The 21242-nt window shown below is 29.9% G+C and overlaps 1 protein-coding gene across 1 annotated transcript; it reads left to right on the top strand.

Moving 5' to 3' along the window:
- Nucleotides 1-1776: 1776 nt before the first annotated feature.
- On the top strand, nt 1777-12439 carry LOC123683134 (histone H3-like centromeric protein CSE4). The gene is made up of 4 exons (XM_045622032.1): nt 1777-2067; nt 2370-2490; nt 11536-11834; nt 12137-12439. The coding sequence occupies exons 1-4, from the start codon at nt 1777-1779 to the stop codon at nt 12263-12265; spliced, it is 840 nt and encodes a 279-aa protein (XP_045477988.1). The 3' UTR covers nt 12266-12439.
- Nucleotides 12440-21242: the final 8803 nt, after the last annotated feature.

The raw sequence follows: 21242 nt of genomic DNA, 5'->3' as shown, positions 1-21242 counted from the left end.
AATGTCGCTGTTTGAGACAATGATCTTGCTCCCTAAAATATTTTTAGATCACTACAACTTCCGGTTATACCAGAAACTATTTCTTTGTAATTTCAAATGGCACACTTAGTATGTTATCGCATAAATAGATAATTTGTTTGAAGACACTTTCAGCTATATGCCATAACTTGATTAAAGACAAAAAGGTTGATGAGTTAAAGTAATTCTCATGAAAAAAAGGTTGCAACAAGGACTCTTATGTTTTTAATATTTCTGTAGAAAATTTTTTTCGAGAGATCCATTTTAAATTTCGATTATGCAAATATGTAGTCTTAAATGATCATAAATAAAGGTTTTTTCAAATAGCAACCTATATATTTCATTATTTCAGTGAATTCTATGTTTAAAACTAAGGCGTCATTGAAGCGAAACCCATAATTAAAAAAAAACGTTATCGAGGAAGAACTTGAAATGACAAAAAACACAATCTCAAACTGAGTGGAAGTAGTCTGTGACTACCAAATTTGACAAATTATGAATTGTAATTGATAGTTTGTTGGGATTGTTGAGAATAGATAGACCAGTCGAAGTTTTCTATTAATCAATTGCAATCAATATGAATGAAAACTCATTCATAAAATGTCAAATTCAGATATCAAAACATCGAATTTTAGTTTTTCAAAAGATACACACTACTCCTCTCAGTTAGAAACTACGATTTTTCTTAATTTCAAGTTGTGCCTCAATAACTCTCAAAGTTTTCATGTGAGGTATAGGTTTTTGTCTAACTAAACCCCTCCTTTTGATACGTAGAATTGACTGAAATAATGAAAAAATATATATATAGGTTGCAATTTGAAAATTTTAAGTTTTGATGATTTTTTTTCATATCAACGAATTTCACGAATGATTCTTTATTTCAAATAATCTAGTGTTGGGCGTGGCCGTATTTGAATTTAAAATAATGGTCATCCGCATATTGGGAATGTTCTACTCAATCATTTTGAAGAAAAAATATAATATGTTCGAGCATTCATAAAGTCCAAACTTGGCAGAAAAACATTAAAAAAAAGCTGAAAAAAACGCAATTTTCGAGTGTTTTAATAAGTCGAAGCAGAAGAAACTAAAAGCTGATTCAATTCTTATAGTTTATCATTAATTCTTAAGAATTCAGTAGAACACGTTTATAGTTTATTAAATTCCACGTTATTTAAAGTTGAATCCATAAAAAATTATTACATCTAATACATTTTTCCATCCCTAAAATATTCCTGAAAATAAGTGTTTCCCACACCAAATATCTCAATACAAATTCACTTAACCCCCCCTCCTCACTTTCACTTTGTACGAAACGCCAAACATGCGCAAAGTGACAGGAATGCTAAGGCAGGCCGCGCACTAGAAGAAGAAGAAAAAAGGAATTTTAGAAAATTCAGTGTTTGTTGAAAAAATCTGGTGAGGTACCGTGTCTCCGTTGTTAGTCAAATCATTGTGCAGTAAGTGTTCAGCAGTTCAGCATTCATTTTAGTTCTGAGTCGACAGCGAAAGTTTTACTTCAACAGTGAAGGAATTTAAAATTTGTTTTCATAATAACTCGAACAAGGTAAGTTTATTTTCATATATTCTTATTTCAATAATCTATAGTTCACTAGATCAGCACTTTGTTTGATCTTGATTTGTATTCTATCAGTAAGTTTGGATTTCAACCGATTAATTCGAGAAGTGTAAGAAGTTGCATTGTTTAGGATTATATCTCATTTGCCTGTAACTTATTGTTTTATTTCTCTAGATCTCAACATGGCTCGTACCAAGCAAACAGCTCGTAAATCCACTGGAGGAAAAGGGGGAAAATTGCCAAGGAAACATTTGGCTACTAAGGCAGCGAGAAAAACGGCTCCAACATCAGGTGGAGTGAAAAAACCTCACAGATACCGTCCAGGCACTGTCGCTCTTCGTGAAATAAGAAGATACCAAAAATCCACTGACTTGCTCATCAAAAGAGCGCCATTCCAGCGTTTAGTCAAAGAAATAGCACAGGATTATAAAACTGATCTCCGTTTCCAAACGGCAACTATTGGTGCCCTTCAAGTAAGTACATTTTCTGACGTAAATCTACTATTTTTCCTTTGGAAATTGACGACCAGTGATGTTTCTTCAATATACTCATGAAATGGTTATATTTGAAAAAAAACATTTTATTGATATTTCAAATATAAGGCTAATTTCATTTTTTTTTTCAAATCTTAACAAAATGGTTAATTTGTTCATTGAAAATTGTTACCTCCAAAATTTGGTAAAGGAAATCTGATCTCCGCATTTAGGTTTTTCATGCTCAATATCAATGAACAATTGCTTGAAATAATATTAATTATGTATTTTCATTTTTACAGGAAGCCGCCGAAGCCTACTTGGTGGGTCTGTTCGAAGACACAAATTTGTGTGCTACCCATGCCAAACGAGTAACTATTATGCCCAAGGATCTCCAACTGGCCCGTAGAATTCGTGGAGAAAGATCCTAAGAAGTTGACTAATAATTTAGATGAAAGGTTTCACTTGAACGTAATATATTTTAAAGGGTTCGAAATATCCTGTCAACCTTTACATTGCGAACCTAATTTTTTAAACCAAAAAATGTACTTAATTTTCATTGAACATCAAAGTTAAAATGGAAGGTGTTCACTTAATTAAAAATTTTTTCTGTCTGCTTGAATGATAGAATGTTTTGAGTTTTATTTATTAATTTTGATCTTGTTTATTTATTTGATTTATTTATATTTTAGTTTTTTACTGAAGGGATTATTTAATGAATGTATTTAGATTCTATAGGTTAAGTTTCTATATTTAGTATAATCAATGTATAATTAAAAATTCTAGCTATAATAAAATATTTCTATACTCCACTTCTTTTGTTTCATCTGAAACTATTCAACATATGGCGGATAAATCTAATTATGATAAAGAAAATAATGACTAGTAATTGAAGAGAATTTCTCCACATAATATATAATATCCAATAACTAGTTTCAATTCAAATCTGAAATTGTTTGATTAAGTGAGAAATTAAATCCTGTAAAAAATTTCCATGGCCATAAGGCAGTCTCAAGAAATATATCAATAAAATATTAAAGATTTGTACAATATTAAAATTCCGAAAGCCTTTCCCCCAAAAGTTCAAGTTAGAGTTAAAAATAACTGATTGGATTAGGAACTATCTAGAAGTACATTATATTTTCATCGATTATTTATCTACGTGGGACAAAAGTTTCATTGGGTTTCTTTTTTAAAAATTAAATATTGTATCAATAAGTCGAGGGTTCAAACCACTCGAGTTTTAAAATAAGAACGCACTTCTAAAATTAGCCTGAAAATAACCGAAATTAACACGAAATTAATTTTGTAAACCAGAAAATGATGTTCATAATTTTTGTTGAACATAAAAATTAAGATGGAAGGTGTTCACTTAATCATGATTATTTTATTGATGGGTTTATTGGATGAATGTTTCAAATTTCATTAAGTTATTTTCATCTTGTTCTTTTCTTTGTTTTATTTTTTACTGAAGGGATTATTGAATGTATCTTTTCGGATAGGTTTTAGAAATTGAATTTGTGTATTCAGTGATGTATAGCCATGAATTAATAAAATTCCATATATAACAAAATATTTCTATACTCCACCCCAATTTTTTTATCTAGAATCATTCAACATATGGTGGATAAATCTAATTATGATATATGCAATAATAACTAGAAATTGAAGAGAATTTCCTCATATTATACAGGATGTTTCAAGTTCGACTGCCTATTAGACGTTTCTGGAGAACGGGGTCTATTAGAAATCTGAAAATTTGGAATATGACATTGTTCATGATGCTCTATTGAGCTGAATTATTTTCGAAGCTCCGTTACTTCCGGTTACATAAGAAATGAAAAACAATTTTTCAAAAAACACTTTTTTTTCATTTTATGTCTAAGATAGTATCAAGATTTTCATTCTCAATTACTCCATCTTGAAATGATTACGTTTGTCCATATGGTTTTCGAAACATTATGAAAAAACCGAAAAAAAAGCGAATTTCCATAGTCACTATTACGTGAATTATGTTTACTGTGAATATCCTCCTATGCGTATACGCATATATGATGTAGGAATATCGTGCATATCTTGAACTTGAGAAATATCATTACAGGGTGTTTCAAATATTGTGCCAAAAATTGTGAACAAAATTTGATCATAACTTTCAATTTTCAAATAAGAACCCTATTTTTTTATGATTGCGTTGGATTCTACGGAGAAAAATGAAGGTAATGACCAAACATGATTATGCTCCCAAATTTGATAATTCAAGAGTTATTCGAGATTTTATCAATTTATGTATACGTTGGGTTAATTTCCGGAGCTTCGAGAATATTTTAGCTTAATAGGGTATCATAAACAATGTCATATTCCGAATTTTTAGATTTCAAATGGGCCCTCTTCTCCAGAAACGTCTAATAGGCAGTCAAACTTGAAACACCCTGTATATATTATTCAAATACTATTTTTTATTCAGATCTGAAAAGGTTTGAATATAGAAGAAATTGAATCCAGTGAAAGATCCCCGAGAATCTATAGCAGTCTTAATAAATATATCAATTAATATATTGAAGATTTTTGAAATTATACAATTCCAGAAGCCTTATCTTCAAAAAGTCGATAGATTAAGTTATGATTAGTTATGTAATAGGTATTATTCAGTAATGCGAATCGAATTAACTTTTTTATGCATTTAATTACATAACTTGTCAACATCTTGACTAATAATTTAGATGAAAGGTTTCACTTGAACGTAATATATTTTTACTTACGCTATTATTGAATGAATGTTTTTAGTTAAGTTTTACAGGACAAGTTTTTTGTATTTTTGATGTGAGGACATAAGCAATAAAAAATAATTTAATAATAAAATTAATGTATTTCTTTTCTCTACCTCTTTTTTTTCAACTGAATTCATTCAACATATGGTGGATGAATCTAACTATGATAAATTGAATAATAAGTAGATATTGAAGAGAATCTCTTCACATTAAATATACCATTCTATTACTAATTAACCGATAATTCAAATTTAAAATGGTTTGAATATAACAGAAATTAAATCCGGTATAATATCCTCGAGACTCTGAGGAAATCTTAAGAAATATATCAACAAAAGATCAATGATTTGTGAAATCAAAAGTACAAGGGATGACTGATTGGATTTAGAACAAGGTACTTATTTAGTGATACTTAGTACGAATCGAATTAAACTTTTTTTCAAACGTTCAATAACAACGTCTTAAATTAACTGACAAGATCATCGAAAATTTCAACTTCTACTCATGCGGAAGGAAAAGTGTTGCCTCTTAACAATGCTAACTATTATACTTCTTGTCGGTCAAAATGAATATAGCACGACAACCGTAACTAGGCAAATTTTCTATTGATCAATCAATTATTACGATCGTTAATATAAACCTTATTTAAAGTTGGATCTCCAGATTTTCACGAATTTCAAAACGATTCCTTTCGAAATAATATAGTAATGAGTTTAATTGTTGATTGGTAGATTAGGTTTTCATCGAATATAGATCTACTTGGAACAATAGTTTCATTCGTTTTCATTTTTAAAACTTTAACATTGCATCAATGATAAGAGAAGGGAAAACTTATACTCTACAAATAAGGCATGAACAAATAACAAATCATTACCGATAGACTTGTAGATTGCATAAAAAAACAGAGGGAAATATAAAAGGTTCCATTTGAGACACATTACAAAAATTAAATATGCATAATGTTCAGGGAAGCTTCACATTGTTCCTATGATTTTTTTAATAATAATAATAATAATAATAAACTTTATTTAGCACTCGGCTATTGAAAACAATACAAATGTAATCCACTTACTTGATTAAATTCTTCATAAATATAACTCATTAAACATTTTTTGAATTCTGTATAATTATTACAATATTTGATCTTTTCAGGTAGTTTATTGAAGATAACTAATCCCCTGCTAAATGTGGATTTATTCATTAATGTAGTATTAACTTTTTCTATGTAAAAATCATCTCGACGTCGTGTATTATAATTATGTATCTCATTAGCAAATTTTAGGTTTTCACAATCATTTGATTGACACTCATCAATTTCAAACAATTTAACATATTTCTTATGGGAGTTTTATTACATTTCAAAATAATTATCATACCTCTATTTTGTACTTTTTGTAACCTATGCTACCTTTATTTAAATTAAACATATCTGACGAGCAATAATCCACATGAGGAAGTACCAATGATCTAAACAACATCAGTGACGTATTCATATCAATTTTACCCCTTATTCTAGATATGAAACCAACTTTTTTGGACATTTTATTTGCGATATAATCCACGTGAAACTGAAACTTTAAATTCTCGTCTAAAATCAATCCTAAGTATTTCATTTTAGTAACCCTCTCTATTTCATTTTTATCAATATTAATTCTGAAATTACTTATGTCGGTACTACGTGTTCTATATTCACTACCTATTAACATATACTTCGATTTTTTTATATTGACTTTCAAGTTATTGTCGCAAAGCCAAATGAACAACCTATCCAAATCCTCGTTAACTAATTTGAACAAAATTTCAACATCATATCCAGAAACATATATCATAGTATCATCCGCAAACAATTATCTTACAATTCCATACATATTTCACTACATCATTTATATACAATAGAAATAAAATTGTTCTCAAATTTGTACCCTGAGGTACCCCAAATTCATTTTTTCCAATTGATGACACAAAATTTCCGAATTTTACTTTTTGCGTCCTTCCTGTCAAATATGACTCAAACCATTGAAAAACTTTCCCAGATAACCCTAGTTTTTTTTATTTTAAGTAACAGTAATTTCCTATCAATTGTCTCAAATGCTCTTTGAAAGTCCAAAAACACTACCAATATCATCTTACGACTGTCAATATCCCCCATCCACTTGTCACAACTATTCAACAATGTAGTTTCACAAGAATGAGCCCGTCGAAAACCTGATTGGTTTTTAGTGAGAATTTTATTTTCGAACAAACTTGTTTATAATCTATAAATAATGACTTCTCGTACTGAATGTACACCCTCTGCCAGATCTACCAACCTAATTCAATAGATACATTAGTCCTCACATTAAGTCTTCTATAGATTCTCTTGAAAATACTGTATATTGTCTGGTTAAAATGCATTTAATATATATTGAGTTATTGGGTATAGGTGACCAAATATATTCCAGTAAATTACTCTTTATTTCTATTCAGTAATGACGACGTTTCGGCTATTGTTTGTAGCCATTCTCAAGTCATTATGAAACAAGTATTTCTAAAACAGAGTAAGCACTATCAATCAAATAATTTGACAACTTTGTGTCTAATCCTTCACAATAATATATCTGTATGATATATTCAGTTTATTTTTGTCTTGGAATATATTCCAATTCTAAAAATGACAAATTTAATAATCAACCAAAAGAAAAATTCAAAATGACTAAAACTGTACAAATTGAGTAAACGGTTAATAAATTGAACAACTAAATTAACATAAAGACAGACGTACGTTTCGGAATTTTTGTATTTAATAATACAATTTTTCCTCATCAGTTATATTAAATATCCTTCATCAAGAAGACTCATTAAACTTTTATAATAGTAAGCACTATCGTTACTATTATTCTATTATTCATGATCTCTGAGATGTGAAAATATATGTACAATTATATTCTTGGGAAATTTCACGGAAATATCAGATGGACAAATGTGTGATGGATGCAAAAAAAAAATTCAATAATTTACGTGGAAAAACTTTGAAAATATACCACGGAAATTATTTATCTTTGCGTTGTAGGTGAGTACGTAAACTAAAATACTCTGCTAATAGATACACTATCTTCGTTATTTTAACTTGTAATTTTGATTGACTTATACGCAACTGAACAACTCATCATAAAATTATATCCAATTTGAAAATCGAAAAAACATCAGGAATATTGGGGTTATTCCGCCATTTTGTTTATTTTCATTTTAGGTATAGGGTTTGCTTAAGTAACCCCCGAATTATGGATTCTAATTTGAAAATCTTAGGTTTTGATGAATTTGAGTTGTTTTCCCAACTTTTCCTTTTAATGGAATTTCAACACACAAAAATCAAAAGTAAATTTCTTTTAAAATCACCTTGATGAGGCAATATTAGAGATAATATCAGGTATACTTTACAACTGTTTCTCAACAACATTTTATATATTTATTTCTACCTTTGGTTATGTTTTCTCGGGGGATATACTGGATGATTCATCACGATGGCTGTTAGACGTTTATGAAAAATTAATCGAAATTTTGTGCTGACAATTTGAATGTCGCTGTTTGAGACAATGATCTTGCTCCCTAAAATATTTTTAGATCACTACAACTTCCAGTAATACCGGAAATTATTTCTTTGTAATTTCAAATGGCACACCTAGTATGTTATCACATAAATAGATAATTTGTTTGAAGACAATTTCAGCTATATGCCATAACTTGATTTAAGACTAAAAGGTTGATGAGTTAAAGTAATTTTCATGAAAAAAATGGTAGCGACAAGGACTCTTATGTTTTTAATATTTCTGCCGAAAATTTTTTTCGAGAGAACCATTTTAAATTTCGATCATGCAAATGTGTGATCTTAAAAGACTATTTGCGGTTTGGACCAATAATCTACAGGGTGTTCATTAGAATCTAATGAACTTGGACAACTATAATTCATCATAAATAAAGGTTTTTTCAAATAGCAACCTATATATTTCATTATTTCAGTGAATTCTATGTTTAAATCTAAGGCGTCACTGAAGCGAAACCCATAATTAAAAAAAACGTTATCGAGGAAGAACTTGAAATGACAAAAAACACAATCTCAAACTGAGTGGAAGTAGTCTGTGACTACTTCCAAATTTGACAATTTATGAATTGTAATTGATAGTTTGTTGGGATTGTTGAGAATAGATAGAGCAGTCGAAGTTTTCTATTAATCAATTGCAATCAATATGAATGAAAACTCATTCATAAAATGTCAAATTCAGATATCAAAACATCGAATTTTAGTTTTTCAAAAGATACACACTACTCCACTCAGTTAGAAATTGCGATTTTTCTCAATTTCAAGTTGTGCCTCAATAACTCTCAAAGTTTACATGTGAGGTATAGGTTTTTGTCTAACTAAACCCCTCCTTTTTATACGTAGAATTTACTGAAATAATGAAAAAAAAAATATATATAGGTTGTAATTTGAAAATTTTAAGTTTTGATGATTTTTTTTATTTCAACGAATTTCACGAATGATTTTTTATATCAAATAATCTAATGTTGGGCGTGACCGTATTTGAATTTAAAATAAAGGTTCATCCGCATATTGGAAATATTCTACTCAATCATTTTGAAGAAAAAATATAAAATGTTCGAGCATTCATAAAGTCCAAACTTGGCAGAAAAACATTAAAAAAAAGCTGAAAAAAAAACGCAATTTTCGAGTGTTTTAATAAGTCGGAGCAGAAGAAACTAAAAGCTGATTCAATTCTTATAGTTTATCATTCATTCTTAAGAATTCAGTAGAACACGTTTATAGTTTATTAAATTCCACGTTATTTGAATTTAAATCCATAAAAAATAATTACATCTAATACATTTTTCCATCCCTAAAATATTCCTGAAAATAAGTGTTTCCCACACCAAATCTAATATATAAAATTCTTCTGTCACGGGGTGCGTAATCGAACTCCTCCGAAACGGCTCGACCGATTTTCGTGATCCTTAGCGAGGATATTAGTCAGGGAGGAGAATCGGACAACATCTATTTTTCATCTCCCTAAATGTTAAGGGTGGTCCACCCCTTAATTTTTTTTTTTTTTTCAGACAAAATTTTTTGTTTTTATTTTTTTATGATACATCATACAAAAATACATGAAACCCTAAATTTTCACCCCTCTACGATCAACCCTTATTTTTTATTTGGTAATTAAAAAGTTTTATTTTTTTGCAAGGATTTTTTTTTATTTTGTCATGACTTATAATGAAAAATCTCATATGACTCTCAATTTTTCACTCCGGTACGTTCAACCCTTATTTTTTATTTGTTAATTATAAGCTTTAATTTTTTGGCAAAAATTTTTTTTTATTCTATCATGACTTTAAATGACAAATCTTATATTACTCTCAATTTTCACCCCTCTACGATCAACCCCTATTTTTTATTGTGAATTATAAACTTCAATTTTTTGGCAAAAATTTTTTTTTTATTCTGTCGACTTAAAAAAAAATCTGATTATACTCTCAATTTTTCATCCCTCTACGATTAACCACTTTTTTTTATTTGTTAATTATAAACTTCAATTTTTTTGGTAAGAATTATTTTTAATTTGTCATGACAGAATAAACAATTTCATATCTCTCTCAATTTTCACTCTTATACGATCAACCCCTATTTTTAAATCCCGATTTTTATTGTTTTTAATCTATCCACAGATCCGCAATAAGGTTGCAAGATGGCAATCAAATATTATAATTGTAGTACGATAAATTCTTATTCAGAATTTATAATTTTAAGTTCCTTTTTTTATTTTCTGTTGAATTTTGTTTCTAAAGATGCCGGCAATTAGACGTACAAACTTAAGTCGCAGAACCCGTAATGCTGCAAGTCAAAGAAATACAAAAGCAAGTCAAACTGATGAGCAACGAGAAACGCGGAATGAAGTTGAACGGAATCGATAGAACCGGAACCAACAAAATAGAAGTGTTGCGTTTAACCCCTATAGAGCTGCATTTAATTATAACAAAGAAATTGACTACAGTACACTGCATATCGTTGCTATTGGACCAATGAACGTTATTTGTCAATATTGCAAGGCATTTAAGTTTAAAAATGAAGCCCCTGCATTGTGTTGCTCGAACATAATAAAGAAATTAACTTAATTAAGATGAAAAGGTAACAGACATTTCTTGATTATAGGGCGGTACGAAGTTTGCCGGGTCAGCTAGTATCTCAATACAAATTCACCAAACGCCCCACCTCACTTTCACTTTGTACGAAACGCCAAACATGCGCAAAGTGACAGGAATGCTAAAGCAGGCCGCGCACTAGAAGAAGAAGAAAAAAGGAATTTTAGAAAATTCAGTGTTTGTGGAAAAAATTAGGTGAGGTACCGTGTCTCCGTTGTTAGTCAAATCATTGTGCAGTAAGTGTTCAGCAGTACAGCATTCAGTTTAGTTCTGAGTCGACAGCGAAAGTTTTACTTCAACAGTGAAGGAATTTAAAATTTGTTTTCATAATAACTCAAACAAGGTAAGTTTATTTTCATATATTCTTATTTCAATAATCTATAGTTCACTAGATCAGCACTTTGTTTGATCTTGATTTGTATTCTATCAGTAAGTTTGGATTTCATCCGATTAATTCTAGAAGTATAAGAAGTTGCATTGTTTAGGATTATATCTCATTTGCCTGTAACTTATTGTTTTATTTCTCTAGATCTCATCATGGCTCGTACCAAGCAAACAGCTCGTAAATCCACTGGAGGAAAAGGGGGAAAATTGCCAAGGAAACATTTGGCTACCAAGGCAGCGAGAAAAACTGCTCCATCATCTGGTGGAGTGAAAAAACCTCACAGATACCGTCCAGGCACTGTCGCTCTTCGTGAAATAAGAAGATACCAAAAATCCACTGACTTGCTCATCAAAAGAGCGCCATTCCAGCGTTTAGTCAAAGAAATAGCACAGGATTATAAAACTGATCTTCGTTTCCAAACGGCAACTATTGGTGCCCTTCAAGTAAGTACATTTTCTGACGTAAATCTACTATTTTTCCTTCGGAAATTGACGACCCGTGATGTTTCTTCAATATACTTATGAAATGGTTATATTTGAAAAGAAACATTTTATTGATATTTCAAATATAAGGCTAATTTCATTTTTTTTTTCAAATCTTAACAAAATGGTTAATTTGTTCATTGAAAATTGTTACCTCCAAAATTTGGTAAAGGAAAACTGATCTCCGCATTTAGGTTTTTCATGCTCAATATCAATGAACAATTGCTTGAAATAATATTAATTATGTATTTTCATTTTTACAGGAAGCCGCCGAAGCCTACTTGGTGGGTCTGTTCGAAGACACAAATTTGTGTGCTACTCATGCCAAACGTGTAACTATTATGCCCAAGGATCTCCAACTGGCCCGTAGAATTCGTGGAGAAAGGTCCTAAGAAGTTGACTAATAATTTAGATGAAAGGTTTCGCTTGAACGTAATATATTTTTACTTACGGTTCGAAATATCCTGTCAACCTTTACATTGCGAACCTAATTTTTCAAACCAAAAAATGTACTTATTTTTCGTTGAACATCAAAGTTAAGATGGGAGGTGTTCACTTAATTAAAAATTTTTTCTGAGTGCTTGAATGAATGAATGTTTTAAATTTTATTCATTAATTTTGATCTTGTTTATTTATTTGCTTTATTTATATTTTATTTTTTTACTGAAAGGATTATTGAATGAATGTATTTAGATTCTATAGGTTAAGTTTCTATATTTAGTATAATCAATGTATATTATTGTATGAATGTTTTTAGTTAAGTTTTACAATAAAAGTTTTTTGTATTTAGTGATGTAAGGACATAAGCAATAAAAAATAATTTAATAATAAAATTGATGTATTTCTCTTTTCTACCCCTATTTTTTCAACTGAATTCATTCAACATATGGTGGATAAATCTAACTATGATGAATTGAATAATAACTAGATATTGAAAAGAATCTCTTCACATTAAATATACCATTCAATTACTAATTAACCGATAATTCAAATTTAAAATGGTTTGAATTTAACAGAAATTAAATCCGGTATAATATCCTCGAAACTCTGAGGGAATCTTAAGAAATATATCCACAAAAGATCAATGATTTGTAAAATATGGCAAGCCTTACCCCCAAAAGTACTCGAGATGACTGATTGGATTTAGAACTAGGTACTTATTTAGTGATACTTAGTACGAATCGAATTAAACTTTTTTTCAAATGTTCAATAACAACGTCTTAAATTAACTGGCAAGATCATAGAAAATTTCTACTTCTACTCATGCGGAGGGAAAATTGTTGCCTTTTAACAATGCTAACTATTATACTTCATGTCGGTCAAAATGAATATAGCACGACAACCGTAACTAGGCAAATTTTCTATTGATCAATCAATTATTACGATCGTTAATATAAATCTTATTTAAAGTTGGATATCCAGATTTTCACGAATTTCAAAACGATTCCATTTGAAATAATATAGTAATGAGTTTAATTGTTGATTGGTAGATTAGGTTTTCATCGAATATAGATCTACGTGGAACAATAGTTTCATTCGTTTTCATTTTTAAAACTTTAACATTGCATCAATGATAAGAGAAGGGAAAACTCATACTCTACAAATAAGGCATGAACAAATAACAAATCATTACCGATAGACTTGTAGATTGCATAAAAAAACAAAGGGAAATATAAAAGGTTCCATTTGAGACACATTACAAAAATTAAATATGCATAATGTTCAGGGAAGCTTCACATTGTTCCTATGATTTTTTTCGAACAAACTTGTTTATAATCTATAAATAATGACTTCTCATACTGAATGGACACCCTCTTTGAGATCTACCAACCTAATTCAATAGATACATTAGTCCTCCCATTAAGTCCACTTCTATAGATTCTCTTGAAAATACTGTATATTGTCGGGATGAAATGCATTTAGGAAAAACAATTCTCTTCATAAAATTCACCTTGTTAGTGTTGTCTTGTTATGTTCACACAAAATTCGAGATTGAGAACAATCGAGAATGGAAAATATTATTCGACAATTTCGTCAAAAGACATGAGAACTATACAATTTTAATTTATCAAGAGAATGGAAGTCTTTTCAAAAATGAAGTTTTTTTCAATATTTCACCACCAGCTCATGTCTATAACAACTTGGAATTATTCTCCAATTCCTTCGTTTCATCTGAGAAATCGCTGAATATTTTCATTATTTCCAATTACTCAGATGATCTCAAAATCGAAAGAAAGATATTCCAAAAATACAGCAGAAATATTTTTTTGACTTCAACTTTCGACATGAAATTTTGTACGTCTGATTTTGCCGAACTTGTTCCAGCTTCGTTTATTTTAGATATGGAGAAAAATAAGTTGTTCAGCTGTTTCGACAAAGAAGAAAACTTGGAATTAACTGTCATTTCTTCGAGTGAGCTGAATGTTATAGAGGAATATCATCGAAAATTCAATAATTTACGTGGAAAAACTTTGAAAATCTACCACGGAAATTATTTATCTTTGCGTTGTAGGTGAGTACGTAAACTCAAATACTCTGCTAATAGATACACTATCTTCGTTCTTTTAACTTGTAATTTTGATTGACTTATACGCAACTGAACAACCCATCATAAAATTATATCCAATTTGAAAATCGAAAAAACATTAGGAATATTGGGGTTATTCCGCCATTTTGTTTATTTTCATTTTAGGTATAGGGTTTGCTTAAGTAACCCCCGAATTATGGATTCTAATTTTGAAATCTTAGGTTAGGTACATTTTTGGTTCGAAATGCAAACAGTCTCATAATACTGAGTATTTTCAGAATCGAAAATGAGGTTTTTCCGAAAAACTTTCTCTGCAGAAATATTCAAAAAAATGTTAGTCCCCTTGGCACCATTTTTTTCATAAGAATCCCATTGCCTCACGAACCGTTGAATTTTACTCAAAGTATGGCACATTATTTGTATAACCGGAAAATGTAAAAATCTAAAAATATTTTAGGGAGAAAAATAATTGCGTCAAATCCCAACATTCAAATTTTTAGCACAAGATTATGATTGGTTTTCAATAAACGTCGTGAATCGTGGTGAATCACCTTGTATAGAGATTTCATCATCAAAATCAGTAGGTGACCAATATTGTTTTTTCAACGCCAAGCCAACAGTTCTACAGTTCTTGCAATGTGGACACACTTTCTTTCAGAAGAACTTAATTTTTCATTTGATGTGATTTCACCTTGTGAACTATTTTTTTAGGAAAAACACTCCTCCTGGAGTCTGCATCTTAGAAGGAGCAGATTTGGAGATCATCAACGCACTCAGTAAAACTCTTAATTTCGTTCCTGATATTCAAAGGTACAAGTACAAAAATTACACCAATATATGGCAGGAAATGCTGCACGATGTAAGTTTAAATAATGGCAATAAACTTTATTTTCACTATAACAGACAGGTATCGAAAGAAGAAAAAGTGGTTGATGTATTCAACTATTCAATGAGTATTAATAATAATAATAATAATAAACTTCATTTAACACTCGGCTATTGAAAACAATACAAATGTAATCCACTAACTTAATTAAATTCTTCATAAATATAACTCATTAAACATTTTTTGAATTCTCTATAATTATTACAATATTTGATCTTTTCAGGTAGTTTATCGAAGATAACTATTCCCCTGCTAAATGTGGATTTATTCATTAATGTAGTATTAACTTTTTCTATGTAAAAATCATCTCGACGTCGTGTATTATAATTATGTATCTCATTAGCAAATTTTAGGTTTTCACTCAAATATTCAGGTAACATTTCATTCCTTGCTTTGAATATTAAATCTAATGTTCTATAAATAATCCTTTGATTGACACTCATCAATTTCAAACAATTTAACATATTTCTTATGGGAGTTCTTTTATTACATTTCAAAATAATTCTCATACCTCTATTTTGTACTTTTTGTAACTTATCTATGCTACCTTTTTTCAAATTAAACATAACTGACGAGCAATAATCCACATGAGGAAGTACCAATGATCTAAACAACATCAGTGACGTATTCATATCAATTTTACCCCTTATTCTAGATATGAAACCAACCTTTTTGGACATTTTATTTGCGATATAATCCACGTGAAACTGAAACTTTAAATTCTCGTCTAAAATCAATCCTAAGTATTTCATTTTAGTAACCCTCTCTAAGAAGAAAAGATGAAATATCATCTTTATCAATATTAATTCTGAAATTACTTATTTCGGTACTACGTGTTCTATATTCACTACCTATTAATATATACTTCGATTTTTTTATATTGACTTTCAACTTATTGTCGCAAAGCCAAATGAACAACCTATCCAAATCCTCGTTAACTAGTTTGAACAAAATTTCAACATCATATCCAGAAACATATATCATAGTATCATCCGCAAACAAAGTAATCTTACAATTCCATACATATTTCACTACATCATTTATATACAATAGATTAATAAAACAGAAGTACTTTTTCCTTAGGTTAATTCAGGAGAAGCTGATTTTGTTGCTGGTTCCGTTTTGCTTGTGGCCAATAGAAGTGCTCATTTCACAAGTTATACCTGGAGTTCACCTTTATATGGTACCTTATTCGTTGATCCCATCAGAGAACTAGGCTTATGGATAGTGACAGATACATTTGACTTACACTCGTACATCATAACAACCATAGTATTCTTGTTAATTCTACTTCTAATGATCATCTATTCATATCGTTACAATAACCGTTCTGACGCATACCAGAGCTTGTTGGTAAGTAGGTATCAGAGGTATGTCTTGCCTAAGAACTGAGAGAAGTGTTTATTTGATATAAACGAATATGCATTATAGTTAATAAATCATTTATTGGATATATGGACAAACAAATATTAGTTTCATGGAAATAAATTATTTATTTGAAATCCCACCAATAATCATTGTTTATTATTACACTTCATTTATTTACGCCTAACTTATATTAATAATGCTAATTCTATTATCCGATTGTTAGGATCTGAAAAGAACCGTTTGCCAAACTAGGTCTATTCATATCGTTACAATAACCGTTCTGACGCATACCAGAGCTTGTTGGTAAGTAGGTATCAGAGGTATGTCTTGCCTAAGAACTGAGAGAAGTGTTTATTTGATATAAACGAATATGCATTATAGTTAATAAATCATTTATTGGATATATGGACAAACAAATATTAGTTTCATGGAAATAAATTATTTATTTGAAATCCCACCAATAATCATTGTTTATTATTACACTTCATTTATTTACGCCTAACTTATATTAATAATGCTAATTCTATTATCCGATTGTTAGGATCTGAAAAGAACCGTTTGCCAAACTAGGTAGAGAGGTAGAGTTCATAATGAGGGTATCCGGGTTTGAACCCTACTCATCTTAATCGCATCTGTTTCCTCTAACCACTGTTCTGCCAACATCACTAATAACTAAGCAGGTACAAATGATCTAAACCCAAAATTCAGTACAGATGTGCTAAGCGGCGTTCAATTAGCCCATAGTAACACAGATTTTATGTTTTAAAAGTGAATTCAAACCAAAGGAAAAGTTCAAGAACAGGTCCTTCAAGGAGATGCGCTTCTCTTTGAGGGATGTGTCCTTAAACTGTTCCATAGATTGGATCGCTAGAATTATGTTAGTTTGTTAATTATTAATAAATCCTATATTCGGAGTGAATAAATTATTGAATTATTGTAAGAGATTATTCATAAATAGCAAATGTTCGTTAACTACCAGTTGAAAATTTGTTGATAATCAATATATGTTATTTGTGGAGATAAGTTCATATAAATTATTTATAACCGAAATATATTAAATATTATCAAATACCTTGTGAACAAATATTTTATTCTCTATTATTAAACTTTTTTGAATGCATAATTTAACTATTAATGAATATATGAAATATAAATCTGCTGTAATTTAGTTGTGAATAAATAACCTCGGAATTATTGCTTTATTGATGAAAAAATATGGATTTTTCTCAGTGTATGCATTGAAAACTCATAAGTTATAGAAATTATGATTATAAAATTATAAAAAAAAAGAAACGTCGTTCCAATATAAGTCAAAACTGGAAAAAATATTCAAGCATACAAGAATATAGACCTAATTTTTGTTCTAGTCACTTCTTAAGGTATTTGTGGAACAAGGAACGTCTGTAGATCGCATTTTCATTCCAACATCAACGAAATATTTATTTTCTTTATGGCTTATTCTCAATATAATCATATCATCATCTCTAAAGAGCATACTGTCTTCAGCACTGATCAAGCCAAAAACCTTTGGGTTTAGCACACCTCAAGATCTACTAGAAAATAAGTACATTTACATCGTGAGTTACAAATCTCTTAGGTGGATCTTCTAATATTATCAGCAAATCTTCTTTCAGGTAGATGACTGGTTAGGCGATTTCTTCAAAGCAAGTTTCGGCACATCCTTCAATAAACTACATGAAGTATATTACTCGAATTTCTTAGAAACTGGAGACCAATGCGCTCAAAGTAATTTATTTTTTCAATGGCGAATTGCTTTAGTGCATGCTGAATTCTCATTAGTTTATCTGGTAATTATAATTATTGAGAGTTTAGATAGCACCTTTCGTACTAACTTATGAATGGATCTTCCAGAGTAAAGTATGTGAACGTAGATATCCAATCGTTAAGTTACAGAACTTGAGGTTCATTAAAGATGTCAACGTTTATCATGCTTATCCAGTGAAGCCCAGTTCACCTTACAGAGGATCTATTTCAAAAACAATTGGACGTTTGCATGCTTCAGGATTAATATTCCATTGGTTTGTTCAGAAAGTTCTATAAACAGTGACGGCTCATAATTCCTAAATTAGAAGATTAGGAAAAATAGGAAGTTCTTGGATAATTTAAAAAAAAATTCCAATAACCAACAATTTATCAAATCGGTAGCAGATACGACAAAAATACTAGAAACCAAAAGGTAGTAGTGGACCAAAGTTTCTTTGCACATTTTTCTAAACTACTAGTGGTTCACCAACAAAAGAGTTCTGGAAAAAAGAAGCGACCACGGTAGATTTACATTCAAAATTAGCATATCCAAATCTAATTTTAACATCCTCTATCTCTGAAACAAGGCGTTTGCGGGTCCATATTCATAAAACTTTTTTTCTTTGTTTTGATTTTTTTTTTTTTTGATTCGAGAAATCATTCATCCTGTATTTCATTTTAATTTCTACACAGGTCTTTTTTTTGACAATCACTGGTAAAAACTCAACGCAGTATCTGACCATATCGAAAATTTATGAGTCGTCACTAATTCCAGATGTTTGAACTTTGCTTATATATTCTTGTGAATGTTTTATATCCTTGTAGGTTTCATAATATTACCTTGGAATCTCTCAAAGTGAAAGACATGGGATACACGTTTATAAAGCCTTTGAAACTAAGGCATCTGTTCTCTTTCTTCATGATATTTTCAGGAGCACTCATATTTGCCTTTATGGTTTTCATTGTGGAAGTGATTTATGGAAAAATATTTCTAAAAAAGAAGGCAAAACTTCATTTTAAATTGGAGTGTAATTTTTTGCGCAGTACTTGATTTTTATTTGAAATAATACATATAAAGCATTTTACCTTCAACAGTTCTGTTTTCTCATTTGCATTAGTATCATTTAGTTGTAGGATACATGAAAAAGTATCATATCAAATATTAAAAATAGTAAGAGATAAACCGTTTTAAAAATTTATTTCCAGAATATTTCTAATTCTGTAATGTAATCACCTATAAAATTGTACGTTGTATTGTATTATGTGGAATCAAAAATTGAATAAAGCAAATTCACCAACTGTCAAAAAGTACTCTCGAAAACTATAAGAGCTATTAAGATATTTGTTACAAAAAACATGCATCGTCCAAGCTCGAGACCACGATGTATAAACTTTTGAGGGGAAAAATAGAGCAACCAAATAAGAAATATCGATTTCTCAAAAGCTTGGCTACACACAATAATGAAATTCAAAACATGTATGGTCACAAAGGTTTCAGCTTTTATCGTTTTGGAGCTTATAATTTTTCGATATTCCCTTCTGAAAAATGATTCGATCAAACGACCTTCATACAAGCATTCATGGTATTACAAAAAATACATCTTCTACTGGTCAAAATAAAAACTTGTTCACTACTGTTTAATAATTGCATTATGACCAATTTCATTCTTAGTGACAAATAAAATTTTTCTATGAAATTCTTTAATTGATAATTTGTTCGTAGAGAAAGTCAAGTATAGTACTTCTTATTCGTCACTTAATATTCCTCGGAGATAATAAATTTCGGTTAAATCTTCATATTATGTTAGTCTGAATTTCATGAGAAATTACTTGGATAATTTTGAGAAAAACAGTTTCATGAATATGAGCTCACAAACTCTTTGCTTTCAATATAAAGGTTTTTTCCAGTGTGTCGTACTTTTTGTGATGCTTATATCAGTTTATCAAATATTTATTAATCTTCGCTATAGATTGGGTAAATAAATACTAAAACTTATGATTAATGCATTCATTAGAACTTACTAGCTGGATCTTCATAATAATTTGGATTTTCCTCAGAATCACTAGAGATTTTTTCTCGAAATCGATAGCAGATACGACAAAACTATAACAAACCAAAAAGTGTAGTACTGGACCAGAGTTTTTTTTTCTACATTTTTCTGAACTAGCAGCCATTCAACAAAATATAGTTTTAGAGGAAGGAAGCAGACATCCTTCCAGAAAAAATATCACCCTGTAGATTTGCATTCAAAATTAGCATATCACATGGTGAAAACTTTAAACTGGAATATCTATGGCCAATTCAAATTAAATCTTGTAAAGGGAAGGTTATACGAGAAAAAAACTTAACATTTAACACATGTGTATCAAAACAAAATGTTTGGCGACTCATATTATAGGACTTTTTTTCTTAAAATGATCCGGAAATCTGACATTTTCATTTGTATCTCCAATTTAGGAATACCGTGTAATTACCCCCAGAATCCCCCCATTTCTACGCTCTTGTCGTGAACTCTGAGTATAGAACAATAATATTTTATATTCTATGGTCTGTCATTATATTCCATTCATTTGAGTAAAAATTCGATATGAACTGAATTGTAATTTATTGTGAATGTTTGCAGTCTCTAAAATCAGTATGTCTTTTTCAAACGGCACCTGGCAGATAGCGGGAATTCGAAAATTTTTTAAGAGCGCCCCCTTACAGAACTCCGGTGAAGCAGAACACCAAAGCAACAGGTGGGTCTCTCAAAAAGTCTGAAACAAAATCGAATCAGTAAACACAACAGGTATTCTATGCATCTTAATTATAGTACTCAAATAT

The sequence above is a fragment of the Harmonia axyridis genome, chromosome 6 (assembly GCF_914767665.1).
Source record: "Harmonia axyridis chromosome 6, icHarAxyr1.1, whole genome shotgun sequence".
NCBI lineage: Eukaryota > Metazoa > Arthropoda > Insecta > Coleoptera > Coccinellidae > Harmonia > Harmonia axyridis.
Note: the sequence above shows the minus strand (reverse complement) of the source record. Positions and strands in the feature narration are given on the sequence as shown.

Coding starts and splice junctions, on each gene's coding strand:
- LOC123683134 (XM_045622032.1), top strand. CDS start 1,777: ATGGCTCGTACCAAGCAAACAGCTCGTAAATCCACTGGAGGAAAAGGG. Junction 2,491..11,535: donor CCGTAGAATTCGTGGAGAAA/GATCCTAAGAAG, acceptor TTATTTCTCTAG/ATCTCATCATGGCTCGTACC. Junction 11,835..12,136: donor CAACTATTGGTGCCCTTCAA/GTAAGTACATTT, acceptor TCATTTTTACAG/GAAGCCGCCGAAGCCTACTT.